The sequence below is a fragment of the Coffea arabica genome, chromosome 2e, assembly GCF_036785885.1.
Source record: "Coffea arabica cultivar ET-39 chromosome 2e, Coffea Arabica ET-39 HiFi, whole genome shotgun sequence".
In the NCBI taxonomy this organism is placed as follows: Eukaryota; Viridiplantae; Streptophyta; class Magnoliopsida; order Gentianales; family Rubiaceae; genus Coffea; species Coffea arabica.
The window spans coordinates 41,202,043-41,218,688 of NC_092313.1; the positions used below are offsets into that span (position 1 = coordinate 41,202,043).

The 16,646-nt window shown below is 38.3% G+C and overlaps 1 protein-coding gene across 1 annotated transcript; it reads right to left on the minus strand.

Moving 5' to 3' along the window:
- Positions 1-9,333: 9,333 nt before the first annotated feature.
- Positions 9,334-16,181, minus strand: LOC140036293 (uncharacterized). Its single transcript, XM_072077650.1, has 3 exons — positions 15,985-16,181; positions 15,125-15,618; positions 9,334-9,941 (listed from the first exon to the last, which is right to left on the minus strand). Exons 1-3 carry the CDS (start codon positions 16,179-16,181, stop codon positions 9,334-9,336), a joined length of 1,299 nt encoding a protein of 432 aa, XP_071933751.1.
- Between the last annotated feature and the right edge of the window lie 465 nt (positions 16,182-16,646).

The window sequence follows — 16,646 nt, forward strand, 5'->3', positions numbered from 1 at the left end:
GTTTTCGGCGATATTTGGAAATTTGGCAAAATTCACAGAAAGTGAATCAACCTTTGAAATTTGTAAAACCATAAGAGTTCTATACAAAGTTTCAAACACAACAAATGGAACAAAATTCGGAGTTTTGAGCAACAAGATATAACAATTTAAAGTTATTTGATTTTTGTAATCTAATCAGTGAATTTCCAGATTTGAGAAGCAATGTTTGGGGGCATTATTTGGGCATCGAAATGATATTGAAATTACACCAAATTTGGTATACTTAAACCTCCATATATGGACTACCTCTCTATCAAATTTTAGATAGAAACTTGCACGGAAAGGCAGTTAACGAAATGACCAAAGTTTGTGAAATGTTTCAAAGCTAATCTGTCATCACGTCTCTTTCATTTTCAAACATTTTGTCCAACAAAATCAGCCCCAATTCACTCCATTTTTTAAACCAAGATTCCAAAAAAATTTAATAAGCAATTTATGGTTAAATGACACTAAAATTTTTGAAATATAATTTCCCAAAATAGATTTGATCATTCGGTCAGCAAGGAAGGGAAAAGTTTCCAATTGTCGTATCTTTGAAATCAAACCATATCTAACTCTATACAACTCCAAATTGAGAATGATTTATGGCATTGGAAACTAGGTTCTAAATGCTACAATTTATCAGAAGACATCATTAAGAAAATCTTTTCACAAATGGGACAAAATCGAGCCACAAGATGCAGCTTCCCAGTTTCATTCGAATAGACAGTTAAAACAGAACAGCTAATTTTTCCGATTCGCTACGGTTCACTCAAAATGAACTAGCAGGGGATTTTTATACTGTTGAAAAGCTATGAATGTCTAGCATTGAATGCCACAAACGGCACTTAATTTTGACTTTTGTACAAGGAGTTATGTCTGGACAAAGAAGCACTATCTGAGTACCCTGCTATACGTTTTCAAGATTTGAATCTTTACCAAAACTCAAGTTTTGTGCAACCGTTCGATACGATTTTTGAAAGGCACTTTGTACACACAATATATAACATATATCCATCAATTTCACAGCCAACCAAGCATAAAAAATTTGAAATAAAAACAGAACAACTTGGACAGAATTTTCGGCCAGCTTCCTTTCCAAGTTTTCCTTCGATTTCTCTCCACTTTCTAACCATAATCATCTCATTCATCACATAAACAACCGTAATCAAACAATCAAGCCTCAAGTCAGCTACCTACAAGCCTCCTCAAGACCGTTAGCCTATGATTTAAAGTGAAATAAATGGTTCCTTAAGTCCTCTAACCTATTTTCTTGCTTAAGGTTGTAAACCCATGAAACAAACTGTGAGAACCTTGAAATATATATATATATATACTTGTCGCATTTGCATTTTTGACTTTTAATAAATTTTATTATTAGTTGATCTTAAATAAGTATGTAAAAATAATTTTTTTTAGGTCACAAATAGTTTAATTGTGCAGGATATTGAATTATTTGATTTTTGCCAAGTTAAATTTGTGACGACCCCACCGCCCCCTAAGGCGTACCAAAGGGTTTGGCAGATCGCCTGCCAAACTCTCGCCAGGACTCACTCACTCGTATCACGTGCATACATCGCAATTCAATCTTATAAATTACATTGATGCACAATCAATATACAAAGCCTCTATATACCCAAACAGATTCAAAGTGTATACAATCCAAGTACAATCATCCTAATCGAGTGATAGCGCGAGTACAAATCAAAAGTCAAAAATAACTAGGCTACGCTAGTCTTTACATATCTCACGTCTCGTTCGTACCCCTGTAAGGAAAACAAATGGAGTGGAATGATCTAAAAGCCCGTGAGGTTCCAAATAGCAAATTGACCATTATTTATAAGCACAAATTTTCGGTATAGCAAAGTAACGAGCATGAAGAGTTCATAAAAGTGAGCAATAACACGTCAAGTAGCAATCTCAAAATGAGCGAGTGTAAAAGTTTTTCAAAGAAACAGTAATCCAATAAACAATAATCACCCCAAAGTATAAGGATACGGATGGTTCTCAGGAGCCAAATTCCCATTTCATTACCAGAAGCTTGATCACATAGTAGTTGACACTCCGTCAACTTTCAAGTAAAGGAACCAATCCAGCAGAGCACCACTTACGCTACTCTCCGTCCACCATTCAAACCCCCTACTAGGCCCAAAATCCTCAAGAAACATGGGTGGTAATACTCGAGTATACCGATTAGTCGAGGAGATAACACTCCACTCGACATCACGAACTACCCATGGTTCGTTATCTAATCGACCAAGCCCTTGCCGGCTCGACTCGATTAACTACCCAGTGAGTTGGGGTTCCCCAAAAGTCGACGAGGTAACACTCCAATCGACTGAATTAAAATCAAAGTACGGAGACGGGAATGAGAGGCCCCTCCCACTCGGATTGAGTGTGGTACATACTGCCGCTCTGCACTTACAACTCAAGTACAAGTATATCGAATCAATTGCAATAATAAACAAGTATATATCATATTAGGGCAAGTGCGATAAAGTACACCCTTGCCCGATCAACAAATCTCGTATCATGTATTTCATGGATCAAGAATCAAAACAAGTGTCCAGATCAACCAGATATTTGGAAGCACTCACCAAAATGAAGTGCCCCTAGTAATCACGTCTGGGTTATACTCCGGGTTCGGAGTCCAAATCTGCGATAAAACTCAATTTGAGAACTTTGAAACATGACTAAGATTCGAAACTTAGACGTTTCATTCAATAAGAATCAAGAAATGGAAATTCACTTGGAGAATATTCGTGAAACACTCGCTCGCTTTTCAAACTATATAACTTTGTAACATTTATACTTGGAAATGCCATTCGAGTCGAAAGTACAAGGAAAACGTACTCCGAGCAGTCATTATTTTATTTCTCAAGGGTACAAGTTCGGCCAAATTCTTACTTATATACCTCAGTAAAAGAAGACGTAAATATCCTAGATGATTCAAGTAGTAATCACTCTTAACCCTTACTCAAGTCGCAAGTATATTTCTCTAGTCCTCGAGCGTAAATTTGGGCAGCATGCCCTTTGTGTTTACCTAATTTTCCAGCCATTTTGGCTTCATTATTTTTCTCATTCAAACCCAAAAGTACACACTCAAAAATCTAACTTCAATAGCCGTCCAATCGGCTCAAGACAATACAAGGACAAAAATCAACTAACAACAAGTGCGGAAATCAAGTTTACAAAAGACAGATTTGACGGGTTTTTGCGGAAAGAACACATTTGAGGCTACGCTTATCAGATTTGTATGAAACTTATACCATTTCAAAGCTAAGATGAAGTCCTACAACTTTCATGAAGATCACTTGGTTAAATTTCCAGTGTAACCTAATCAAATTCCCAGTTCACCGAACCAGGTTCCAACTAATCGGCTAATTAACCGTACTACACTAGAATGGTCATATCTCAGGCTACCAAGGTCCGTTTAAGGTGTTCTTGTAGGTGTTGAAAACCTAAGACAGAGTACTAAAACTTTCAGGTTTTGAAAAATGGCTAAATTAGCACGGATCCTAGTGAATAAACATGATAAACTGGATGAACTGACTAAAACGGAACACTGGAAACATCCTAAAATAGTGAGGGTATTTTGGTCTTTTCACAGGATACATTGCTCCGATTGAGCTGAAATTTTGTAAGCACGTATAAAATACCATTCTCTACAACTCCCATGTTTTATACCAAGCCTAATTCGGCCTCTAACATGGTGCAATAAAACCGGACAGAATAGAGCTGAAATTTTCCAGAAATCTGGAATTTTGGGATTCAATGCAACCTTTCTTGATTTCTTGCTCCAATCATCACCACAACCACTTATATAAGCTTAAATACAACATATATCATCCATATAGCAAGGATAGGCAGCAAATACCTCAAACCCTAACTCACATAAATCACCTTTAAATCATCATAACAACTTGTATCACCACTAATCCAACCAAAACAAGTATTATATAACAACTTAAACCAAAATAAAAGAACCAAAGCCATGATTTAGCCTTATACCTCAACAAATGAAGCTTGTAAGAGTGATACTTCACCTCCTCTTGGAATTCTTGGTTCCCCTAGCTTCTCAAGCTCACAACTCACTCTTTAATCGGTTTAGAATTTTAGTTCCTCACTTAACACTCACAAACTCAAGATAAAAATGGCAGCTCTCACTTGGGTTTTTCTCTCCCTCTCTCTCGGCCAAACAGCAGAAAAAATGAAGAAGAAATGCAGCTCCAAGGTGATAAGAAGGTTGGATAATTGGTCTTGGTCACCACCAATTACCAAGCAAAATTTTCTTTTTCTTTCTTGCAATTTCAGCCCCAAAATTCGGTCAAGGCTAGCTGGAAATTAAGGAGATATTTTACTCAAATATTAATGAGCTCGTATGGTAAGAAAGTGGTGATCAAGTGGTGTGTTCAATCGGTAGTGCACGGTATACGTCGGTTCGCACCGTTTTTCCTTAAATCACACGTATTAGGTTTTTTTTTCTTCCTATTCACTAACTTTATATCATTGCTTCTAATCACATATTATTTCTCACCTAAAAGTCACTCTTAAGCACCAAATTTGATCCTCGCTCCGTACCGAAAAATCACCCTACGGAAAAACGTGAAAGCCCTAACTTGCTCCAACTTGAAAACGAAAAGTGAAAACCTTTACTTTCATGTTCATTTGCACTTATTGTGAAATGATTGGGTAGTAGGGCTATAATAAATGAATAATTTCTAAATAAAATGGCATTTTTGAGAAAACGCGAGGAATTTTACAATTCCATAAATTGAATTTAGGGTTTCGATTGAAATATGAGAAATTTGAGAAAACGGTCAGTCACAAATGAAACTAGGGTTTTGATTAGACTTTATTTCTAGATTTTAGGGTTTCTAGTCTGTAAAACAAAACATTAAAATAAAGAAACCGTAATATTCTCTTTGAGACTAAACAACAATAGTATCCTAAAAGTTGGGGTATCACAAAATTTATATTTCTTGATGTAGAGTATTTTATTGCTTTAATATTAATTCTTGGAATACCGATAGTTAGTTTTAAGTGTTAATAATGTTAAGCGTCATCGGGAACCTAGAATTAAGATGAAATTGATTTTAGGTCGAAACCTTTATAATTACACGTAGGACGTTGAATCTTGATAATTTAATTTATGCGAGACTAGTACTCTAGTAGGCTATCGAATTTCATTTGGGGTGAAATTTTGGAAGTAGTCTACGAATGAGGGCTTAAGTGGAAGGCCGGACAAGATGTTAAAAGACCAAATTAGCTTTCCTCCATCTCAAATTAACCATGCAGCCATGGAACCTTCTTGAACAAGCTTCAAATACAAACATCTCCATCTTGCCGATTCCACTCTTCATTTCAGCGCTCCACCATCTATAATACCGACTTAGCTCCACTAAACAAATTTCACTATATACATTCCACTTCACGCACTCCATTTTACCAACCCCAAATCACCACAGCATTTCATTTCCATTCCCTTTGTCTGCCAAGAGCTGTCCGAGAGAGTGAAGTGGGAGAGAGAGCCGAGCTATCTACTTACTTTTCCTTCCTGCCCATAAGTTAAAAAAAAAAAAAGAGACTTGCTGTTCATTCTCCACTCCATCCGTGAGCTGGTGAAGAGGACCGAGAGCTAAATTTCCTCCATTCTAGTCGCAAGCTTGAGCAAGGGAGAGGGAGAGTTGGCGGACTGCATTTCTGGACTTTCCGAGAGCAGAAAAATATTTCAGCTGCTAGTCGCGTGTGTTGAGCTTCAAGCTGAGGTAAATTCTGGACCTAAACTAGTTGATTATAGGTAGATGATGTTGGTTATGAGCATGCATGTAGGGGTTGTGCGGTTGGATGAAGAATTAAGACTTAGGAAAAATCTGATTTTGAAGAAATTGGATTGCCGAGAGTTTGAGCTGGAATTGCAGCTTTAATTGGTCAATTTGTGGAAATCTGAGTTTAATTGTGTATTTAGCTAACTAAAAACTGGATGGTTATGCTTTGCATGAGGTTAATCAGCCGTGAGAAAATCAGAAAATTGAAGGGATACAAAATCTGCTTGCATGCAAGCCAACCGAGAAGAATTGAATGAATTTCTGGTTGGATGGTAGCTTTTGATGTTGTCTGAGCTTGGTTTTGGATCAACACTGATAGATAGCTGATTATTTTGATCATGCATGTAGCTGAAATGAGTCGTGGATAAAAAAAAAAACTGAAAATGTGGCCGAGAGAGGGGGGTTGAGCATTTGATCAGTTTTCCTTTGAATCTCAGCTGAGATTTTCATACTGGATGTTTAAGATTAGCTTGTAGCTTGCTATTCACCTTTTGCATGTTGAGTTAAAGTAAAAACTGAAGAAAATTATGGACAAAGCACTATAAGTTAAATTGTTATATTGCTGGAAATTGTATATGGATGCTAGCCGAATTAGTTGAGACTTTTGGTGAGATTATTTTTTGGAATTGTGTGTTATTTGTTTTGGTTTTGGTTGGACAGATTATGAGCTATGTGTTTAGTGTTTCAAGCAAGTGAAAGACGGAGATTTGATGGACGTCTTGAATTGTCATTGCTGGAATTTTACTTGGTTATAGAAACAAGGGAAAAATCTGAATTCTTAGAGTTATTTGTGAGTTAAGTTGGCCGTGACTTTCCTTTTTGTTTTGGGTTGAAATTTTGATTGAATTGTAGTAGGAAGTGATTGTTTGTTGTCAAGAGCTAATGATTGATGAAGCTCTTGGCCATTTGAGTAATTTTTACAAGAGTTAAATTTTTGGTGGAATTGTTTAAGTGGTTTGGCCGAAATGTACTTTGAAGGTCCATGAATTGTGATTTGGAATTGTTTTGATATCTTGGACTTTCTTGGTTTAATTTTGATTAGAATTGAATCTGTTGAGACCTAGGGCTAATGATTGACGAAGCCCTAGTGAAATTGATGTTTGAATTACGATTTTGCTATATTGGCGACTTGGAATATAATGTGCAAATGAATTGGAATCGTGAAGTCCGTTTTGGGTCCTTTGAATTCGAGAACTTTTGACCAGGCTTTATTGAAGTATTTTGTCCTAGTATCGAGCTATAGAAATTGAGTATAGTACGATAATGCTAAAACTCGAGTGTCGGGACTTTTAAACCCTTGCTAACTTGTTGTTTCTTTTCTTTGCTTACACTAGCTTTATTACTTTTAAGAAATAATTGCACTAACTTCCAAACTCTAAATTTTTCATAAAATTTTTCCTGACTAGTTGTTTTAGAGGAAAACTGACAAAAACACGAGATTTCAATAACTTTAAATGAAAAGGTTTAGAAAACTTGTTCGGCAAGAAAACTTGTTTGATTTAAATTGGTTTTAGTTACCCTCTAGAAAGAAAGGTATCTTTAAAGAAACCATACAAAATATTCTATCACTTTTATTAGTTTTAATTTTTAAGAGAATTGTTGATTTTTATTTCGAGGAAATGAACTAGTTATATACCAGATAATCTTTTATATATAAAATAAGAACTTGTATAGTGAAACTTATAGTTAAAACTTGGTTTTTAGGGTTTAGCGAGGACGTGGACTTCGATTCCCAGCTTGACCTTTGAGCTTCACTTTTGGGTGAGTGTCCGTGCTTGTTCTATGATTAACTGGTTAAAGTGCTTTCTTGACTGTTATGTGATAATTGGAATGTGGTTTTGCTGATCCATCAAAGTGGGCAATGTGTACTTTATCGCATTAGCTCTTTCGAGTGGTGAATTGTTTGAAATGTTTACTCGAATATCCTGCTTGCACTAGTTAAGTACTGAGAGGGGGAATGTACCACACCTGAGGGTGGGAGGGCCTCTTATCCTAACTCAAGTACCAAAAACCTTGCAACTGTTGACTGGAGCGTGGACTCGTCAACTAAACCACCATGCAGGGGAATGTACCACACCTTAGGGTGAGAGGGCCTCTTATCCTGACTTGGTAACCACTTGCGTGACGTCGTTGGGTGAATCCCTCGACTAGGCTATAAAAGGTATACTCGAGTAATACCAAACTCTCTCGTGTGAAGGACGGGCCCGGTGGGAGTAAGTTGGTTGGAGCGTGTTAAGAAAAAAAAAAGAATCTACATGGACTTTAGATAGTGAGAGTTGACGGAGGGTCAACTGCGATTAATTTTGATCAAGTTCGTGGAAAATGGCTCCTGAGAGCCCTGTATCCTACTCTGTGCTGTTAAACACTTTCCTACTTGTTGAATTTAAGCTTGGAGTTTTTTTTATTTGCTATTTGTTTTATATGATTGCATGTTTGGGGCACCACTGAGCTTTAGCTCACCCCACGTTATTTGTTTTCCTGAACAGGTTTTGGCATTCGAGAGACTTGAAGTCTGCCTTTAGCTTTTGTAAATATTATTTCGAATAGGACTATGTATCTTTTGTCTTGGGTTGTCACTTGAAGCTGGAAAAGTGCAAACCCTAAGTTTTGGCTTGTATGAATGTATTTGAACTTTATGAGTTCACTTTGTGGTTTGTAGTGTATAAATGTAGTTTCGTGTTAAACTGGTGGAAGGTGTACTTAAGAGTGAACGTTCGGACGTCCAATGGCAATGTTATCTCTGAAGTTAATGTGTTCCTAGTATTCTGGTCGTTTAAAGGTTTGGCTTGTTCGGGTGACGAATTTTGTTTTGGTTTAAGTTATACGTGGAAAGTGTTTAGTCGGTTTCCTTGCGTGAGTCCTGGCGAGACCTAGGCAGGCGACCCGCCAACCCTCTGGTTCGCCTTAGGGAGAAGTGGGGCCGCCACACTAACCACTAATCTTTGAATAAATGGAAAGATTAAAGGAGATGAAAGGTTACCTCCTAAACCCTAGATGAAACCAGATTTTTCCACAAAAAATTCCCTAAGAAACTCCACAAGATGGAGCAAGATTGGAGCAAGAAAAGTGAAGCTTTCTTCCTTCTTGTCTTCCTTGGAGTTTCAGCCGACCAAGAGGAGAGAGAGAGGGTTTTGTGTGTTTGGCATGTGTAGGAAGATTGGAGGGAAAAGGAGCTAATAAGCTTGCCAAAAGTTAACTTTGAATAGTTGTCAAATAGTGTCGTGCACTACCACTTTCTCTCTTGTTTGATACACTCATGCACTAATCCTCCAATTTAATTCCTTTAACACTGTAATTGCTCTCTCTTATGAGCCTAGTATAAATTTATCAAATCTCCACTTAGTCGTTCTGATCCGAAATACGAGAACTTTCGACTCGCGCGCGATAATGTGAAATTTAAGGGCAATTCATGCAACTACAATATAATTAACTAACTCTAGGGTAAATAATTATAAAAATGACTATTTTAGGAATAAAACGTGAATCCTCACCTCCTTAAAAGAATTTCGTCCACAAAATTCATACCTTGATCTGGAAATAGGTCTAGATATTTCTTCTGAATTTCCTCCTCTACTTCCCAAGTTGCTTCCTCTACTCCGTGGTTCTTCCAAAGCACTTTTACCAAAGGAATTCGCTTATTCCTTAGTTCCTTCACCTTACGATCCAGAAGCTTCACTGGTCTCTCCTCATAAGTCAGTGCTTCATCAATCTCAATATTTTCCGGTTGTAGTACATGAGACGGATCTGGATGATATTTCTTGAGTATAGATACGTGGAAAATATTATGAATCCGAGATAAACTTGGTGGCAGTTCCAACTTATAAGCCACGTTTCCCACACGTTGAAGAATCTTATAAGGTCCGACAAATCTAGATTGCAACTTCTTTTCTTTTCCCGCCATCAAACTTGCCTTTAGAGGTGTGATCTTAAGGAAAACTTGATCTCCAATCCAAAATTCTAAATCTTTTCTTCGATTGTCTGCATAACTCTTTTGACGGCTCTGAGCTATCTGAATCCTTTGGCATATTAACTTCACCTTTTCTCGTGCCTCTTCAATCCAAAGCACCACAATTGGGTCTAAAATCTTTCTTTCACCTACTTCATCCCAACAAATCGAAAACCTACACTTCGGGCCATAAAGTGCTTCATACGGAGCCATTTGAATGGATGAATGGAAACTATTATTATATGCAAACTCCACCAATGTCAAGTACTTACACCAACTCTCTCCAAAATCCAAAGTACATGTCCTCAAGAGTCTGAATTGTCCTCTCAGACTGTCCATCAGTCTGGGGATGGTAAGTAGTACTAAAACTCAATTTGATTCCTAACATTTCTTACATCTTTTGCCAGAACCGAGAAACAAACCGAGGGTCTCAACCAGATACAATACTTACTGGTATTCCGTGTAGCCTAATAATCTCATCTAAATACAGTTTAGCTAACTTCTCCAATGAGTACTTCATACTAATTGGCAGAAAATGAGTAGATTTAGTCAATCTATCTACTATTACCCAAACGGTGCCGTGATCTCTTTGTATTCTTGGCAATTCAAATACAAAATCCATAATAATATTTTTCCATTTCCACTCGGGTATCTCTAAAGGTTGTAATAGGCCTGACGGTTTCTGATGCTCGATTTTAACCTGCTGGCAAATCAAACAAGTTTGGACGAACCGAACAATTTCCTTTTTCATGTTCTCCCACCGGTACAAATTCTTCAAGTTTTGGTACATTTTATTCCCTCCAAGATGTACCGTGTACTTAGAACGGTACGTTTCTTCCAAGATTTCCTTCTTAAGCCCTTTGTCCTTTGGCACTACTATACGATTCTGAAACCTTAGCACGCCATTTACTCCCAAATTAAAATCTGACTTTTTTCCTTTATTAACTTTTTCCAACCATTTTTGTACTTCAGAATCCTTCTCCTGAGTTTCCTTGATACGTTCCAGTAGAGTGGATTTCACGACAATGTTCCCAAGAATCACTTTTCTCGGTTCGAGTCGAGGGTTCCAAACACTAATCTCTTCCAACAAGTGCAATTCTTTAATCATCAATCCTGCCACTTGCACTTACTGAATGGAATGGAAAGGATGACTTACCAAATGGAATCATCAATCCTGAGTTTTCAGGAATTATAGACCACAAAGCATCTGCTAAAACAAGTGCCCTTGTCAAACGTCTCTTTAATTCCTGAAAACTCTCTTCACACTTAGGGCTCCAAATAAACTTCTCACTTTTCTTAGTCAACTCAGTCATGGGCCCCGCAATCTTAGAGAAATTTTTGATAAATCTCAGGTAATACCCTGCTAATCCTATGAAACTTCGAACTTCAGTAGGGTTTCCGGTTGCTTCCATTTAGAAACTGCTTCAACTTTGGCTGGATCCACCTTAATTCTGTCCTTGAAAATTATATGCCCTAAGAAAGTCACTTCTCTCAACCAAAATTCACATTTGCTAAACTTAGCGTACAACTGATGCTTCATCAAGGTTTGCAAAATAATTCTCAAATGTTTCTCATGATCTTCCAGAGTTTTAGAGTACACTAATATATCATCAATGAACACCACTACAAACTGGTCCAAATAAGGCTTGAAGATTCTGTGCATTAAATTCATAAAAGGTGCAGGTGCATTAGTCAATCCAAATGGCATCACTGCGAACTCAAAGTGTCCGTACCTCGAGTTAAAAGCAGTTTTAGGTATATTTTTTTTTCAAAATCCTCAATTGGTAATACCCTTGTGTAACAGCCCCACCTTCCCCTAAGGCGAACCAAAGGGGTTAGCGGATTGCCTGCCCAGCTCTCGCCAGGACTACGGATCCGTTTACGTCAATCTAACACGTTCCGAAACTTACCAACGAGCGTAAGCAAGTCAAAATGGCAACATAACCCAAAATAAGGAAAATGAAATTCGGAGTCGGCCAAGATAGTAACCGACCCGTCAGAACCCAACCGAAAGAGCACGCAAACATTCACATCTGAACTTTAGCGATTACAATCCAAAATGACATACAAAAGTTTTCAAAAGTTAATACATATACACGGTTTGCCAAATCAAAAGAGAAAACGCCCCAAAAGTACACTTAGGGTTTTAATACATGAGCTATACAAAAAATATGTTCAACTAGCTCAATTTGGTAGCCATTTGTCAAATCCAGACCAAAAGGGTTTATTTTCCTGTAAGGAAAACAAAAGGGAACAGAAAGGGGTGAGCTTGCGCTCAATGAGGTACCAAACATATAGCAGAAAAATCATGGCATTTCACATTTAACAAATCAGATACACATTCCAGATGTAAAGCAAAGGAACCAATGATTCAAATCAGAAGGATACGGGTGGCTCTCAGGAGCCAAATTTCCAGCGCAGTACTTGATCCAAACCGGTTGACTCTCCGTCAACGTATATAGAACCAAAACGTCCGTAGACCCCTCTTTACACAGAATTCCGTCCACCAAACACCCCTTTACCGGGCCCGCTCACCGTAATCGAACAGAAATGGTAATACTCGAGTATACCCGGAATCAAGGGTCTCAATACCCAAAATCCCCGAACAGACTACCGTGGTTCGTTATCTAATCGTCCAGGCCCTTGCCGGCCCGACTCGAATAACTTAGCCACAGGACTGAGCTCATAGGTCATAGAAATCCGAACAGATGCAGACACAGATAACAGATTCAAATTTTACATAGTAAATTGGCATATGAACAGACAAGAGAACGAGTGTGATAAAGTACACCCTCGTCTCAAACAAATAAACAGATTGCAGAGCAGAAATCAAGTTAAACAGCAATGGAGGGGAGTGGTACACTCACCGGTTCAACTTCAAAAGTTTTCACTTCAGATTGGCCTTAATCGCCAAAAACCCTAAAATAATCAAAATAAACCAATTGAAGGTTTCACATCCAAAATTGAGTAAACGGAATGCACAAGTGAGGCTCGACTACACGTCGTACGCCTTGCCAAATAAATACTAGTGCGAGGGTGGAAAACATGATTTTCTTGGAACAAAAAGATAACATGAAGACCTAGGCGCCAAACAACCCAAAAGCCTTTCATTTCTATCAAAAGCCAAATCCAACTTAAAGAACCAAACGGCCTAGAAAATCGGGCAGCACTTCCCCTAGATTTCTTACTTTTCCAGCCATTAAGGCTTCATTATTTTCTCAAATCAGTCCCAACATCTCACACAAAAGTCATCTCATTTCCCAAAAGCCATTCACTAGGCTCAAAGTAAAAGTTAACTAGGAAATGACCGGAATAAAAGTAAGCCTTAAAACATACAAACAAGTACAATGAGACTCGATAACTGATCATAAATCAATGCCAAATATGACCCCAATAGGGTTCCATGAACATATACAAACAGTAGAGAAAACCAGAAAATTCGGAAATGCAATTAGCTTTGGCCCTGAAAAAAAATAGTTTTTGACTTCTTTTTGCGGTAATGGCACCAAATGCCCTATGATTATCGGATGAAGGTGTAAGACCCACCATTTCGAAGCTAAAAGACAGGGCTACAACATCACAGAAGGTCACTCAACCCAGTTTTGAGTGCAAACAGGTCAACAATGCAAGATACTATATCAAAAACGTAAAACAGATTCACCAAAACGCATTCTAGCGGAAACATCATAACTCAGGCTCTACAAGTCCAAATCCAGAAATTCCAAAGGCATATCGTAGCTAAGACATCAAGATACATTTCATCAGAAGACCTCAAAGGCCAAATCGTGCATTTTCATGGTCGAAAATGGAAGACTACACGAAAACAGAAATCTGGGCGCGAAACAGGTTTCAAAAACAGTCAAGGGTGATTCGGTCATTTCACATGTTACAGTGGTCGGATCAAGCTGAAAATTTACAGGAAACTAGTTTATAGCCTTGGCTACAACTTTCATGTTTTTGCAAAAATCTACTTCAGTGAGGATCAGGGTGAAAAGTCACGGTCAAATTGAGTGAAAAGGCAACCCTGTTCGCAGCACCCCTTCCTAGACCAGTCTCAGTATTTTCGACTTATCTCATTCTACACTACTCCGATTGACCTAAAATTTTGTAGGTGTCTCTAAAATGTCATTCCCTACAACTTTAATGTTTTAAGCCAAGGCCAATTCGGCCTCTAACTAGGACCTAAAATTTCGGACAGAATGAAGAACCAAGGAACCCTAATTTTCCAGATTTCTTCCAAAACAGAAATTGATTGCAATTGTCCACTTTTTCCACCTCCTATAGTCATTAGAAACCATATCCAATCATCATAGATAACCACACCATCATACTTATATTAAAACAGAAAAATCCCCAAAATTACCAAAGTTCATCAATTCAACCAAGAATCACAATATAATCCATAAAGTGGCACCTTATACCACCATTAAGCATCACTCAAGCTTCATTAAGTGTAGGAGAAAGTTCAAACACCACTTACCTAGAACACAAGAGAGGAAGAGTTGTTGGACACCTTAGCTTCTCCAAACACTTCACCAATCAACTCACCACCACCAAAAGAAGGATTTTTATGGAGCAATTCTAAGTTTAATTGGTTGGAATGGAAGATTGAGCTAGTTGGAAGCTTGAAATTTGGAGAAGTTTTCTTTCTTTTCCTTGAGAGAGAGCCAGCCAAGAAGATGAAAACAATAGTGAATTTTGTGTGATTTTTGAGATATTTAAGCAATTGGTCAAAAAAAGTCAAGAAAATGAATAGTTTTCCTACAAGTGCCACCACTCACCAAGTGACACTTGTCACTACATTTAAAGCATTTCTATCCCTTAAGTCTCTCTCACATCAATCACATCTCAACCTCTACTTATCTCTTAACACCCGATAAATTTCAACCAGTATCCAAAACTTAACCTAATTGGCCGAATTTTTCTGAACTTTTCGCACTAGTGGGTCCCACGTCCGATATATATCCTTAATTTTTCAAAAACTCTCCAATACAAGAAAAATCATCTAAAAACTATAATTACTCATAAAATTCACCAGGAAAATTTCCTAAGCCAGAAAATGCAGAAAACATGCCATTAAAGGGGATAAACCCTAGGAAAATTATTAAGAGGAATTTACGGGTTCTCACACCTTGCCTAAGATCCAACTTTGAAAATACTACCGCTCCTTGCAATTGATCAAACAATTTATCACTGTGGGGTAAAGGATACTTATTCTTGATGGTAATGTCGTTCAAGCCTCGGTAGTCTATACACAACTTCAAACTACCATCTTTCTTTTTAACAAACAATACCGGAGCTCCCCACGGTAAATCACTTTTTTTTATAAAACCTCGCTCTAGAAGGTCCTGCAATTGCAATTTCAGCTCTTTCAATTCAGCCGGAGCCATTCTATAAGGCGTTTTAGAGATAGGTGCTACTCCCGAAGTCACATCAATCTTAAAGGCTATCTCTCTTTCCAGAGAGAAAGACTCTAATTTTTCAGAAAAAACATCCGGATACTCCTTAACTACAGGCATATCCTCCAACTTCACTTTATCACTAGGGGTATTTATAAGAAAAGCCAAATATGCTTGAGCTCCCTTACTCAACATTTTTCTAACTCGAATCCCTGAAATAAGAGCAGATGAGGCTAGTCTACCCCTTACATCCAATTTTAGAGTTGCCTCTCCCGGAATACACAGCTCTACCGTTTTCATCTTACAATTCAACTGAGCATGGTAACGAGTTAACCAGTCCATTACTAGGATGACATCATATCCCTTAATAGCTAAACTCATCCAATCAGCCAGTAATTTCCGTTCTCCAACCCGTATCTCACAATCTCTATACATCAAGTTAACAATTAAGCTTTGATCCCCAGTAGGCGTTCTAACCTCCAAATCATAAGGTAACTTAATTGGTTTCACATCTATCCCACTCATAAAGTTAGGGTGCACAAAAGAGTGTGTTGCACCCGGATCAATTAAAACCTTAGCTAAACGGTAAAAAATAGGGATCGTACCTTCAACCACCTCAGTAGAGTTAGGAATCTGTTGATAGTCCAAAACATAAACCCTAACCGGCACCTTAGGTCGACTCCCTCCAGCACTAGTCTACTTAGAGGTTGACTTTTCTGGCCTTTGAGTGCTACCTCCTACCTTCGGCCTACTTGGACAACTTGACAGTTGGTGTTCGGCACTGCCACAGTACAAGCACTTTCCCGACTTTTTCCAACAATCATTCTCCACATGATTGGACTTGCCACAGTAACCACAACTAACTTGAGGAGTCACGGCCTGACCTCCAGAAGGTGTTTCTCTCACTTGGCCTTGCCCATTACGGCCTCCCCTTGCGAAAGCCCCTCTTGGCACTCCAGCAGTTCTTACTCCTCCCGTTCCTCTTCCCATCTTGGGAGATAGGGCACTTTTACTTGCTTGTCCAAAAGAGTAACTAGGGGTGTTCCTTTTCTTAGCATGAAAGTCCCTAACTTGCAACCGTGCATTTTCGACTCTCTGTGCTTTCTCTAAGGGTTCAATAAATGTAGAGATTTGGGCTGCCGCTAACCCCTCTTGAATCTCCACATTAAGTCCTTGCACAAAACGTCTTATCCTTTTTCGCTCATTAATCACCAATTCCGGAGCGTACTTAGAGAACTTAGTGAATTTTCCTTCATATTCCGCCACACTAAAAACTCCCTGCCTCAACTTTATGAATTCGTCCTCCCTTTTCTCTTGAATCAAGGGCAGAAGAAATTTCTCATTAAACTCCCTGGTAAAGTTCTCCCAGGTCCAAGGGGTCTGCGCACTTTTCCATTTTTCCCTTACCACATCCCACCAAGCACGTGCTACACCCTCAAATTGAAAGGCAGCAAA

Excerpts from the sequence above, each read along its gene's own strand:
- LOC140036293 (XM_072077650.1), bottom strand. The coding sequence starts at position 16,181 with ATGGGAAGAGGAACGGGAGGAGTAAGAACTGCTGGAGTGCCAAGAGGG. Across the intron at positions 15,619-15,984 it reads AAAAAGTCGGGAAAGTGCTT|AGATTGTGAGATACGGGTTG; the intron begins GTACTGTGGCAG and ends CTTGATGTATAG. Across the intron at positions 9,942-15,124 it reads GCAGGACCTTCTAGAGCGAG|GTGAAAGAAAGATTTTAGAC; the intron begins GTTTTATAAAAA and ends GGGATGAAGTAG.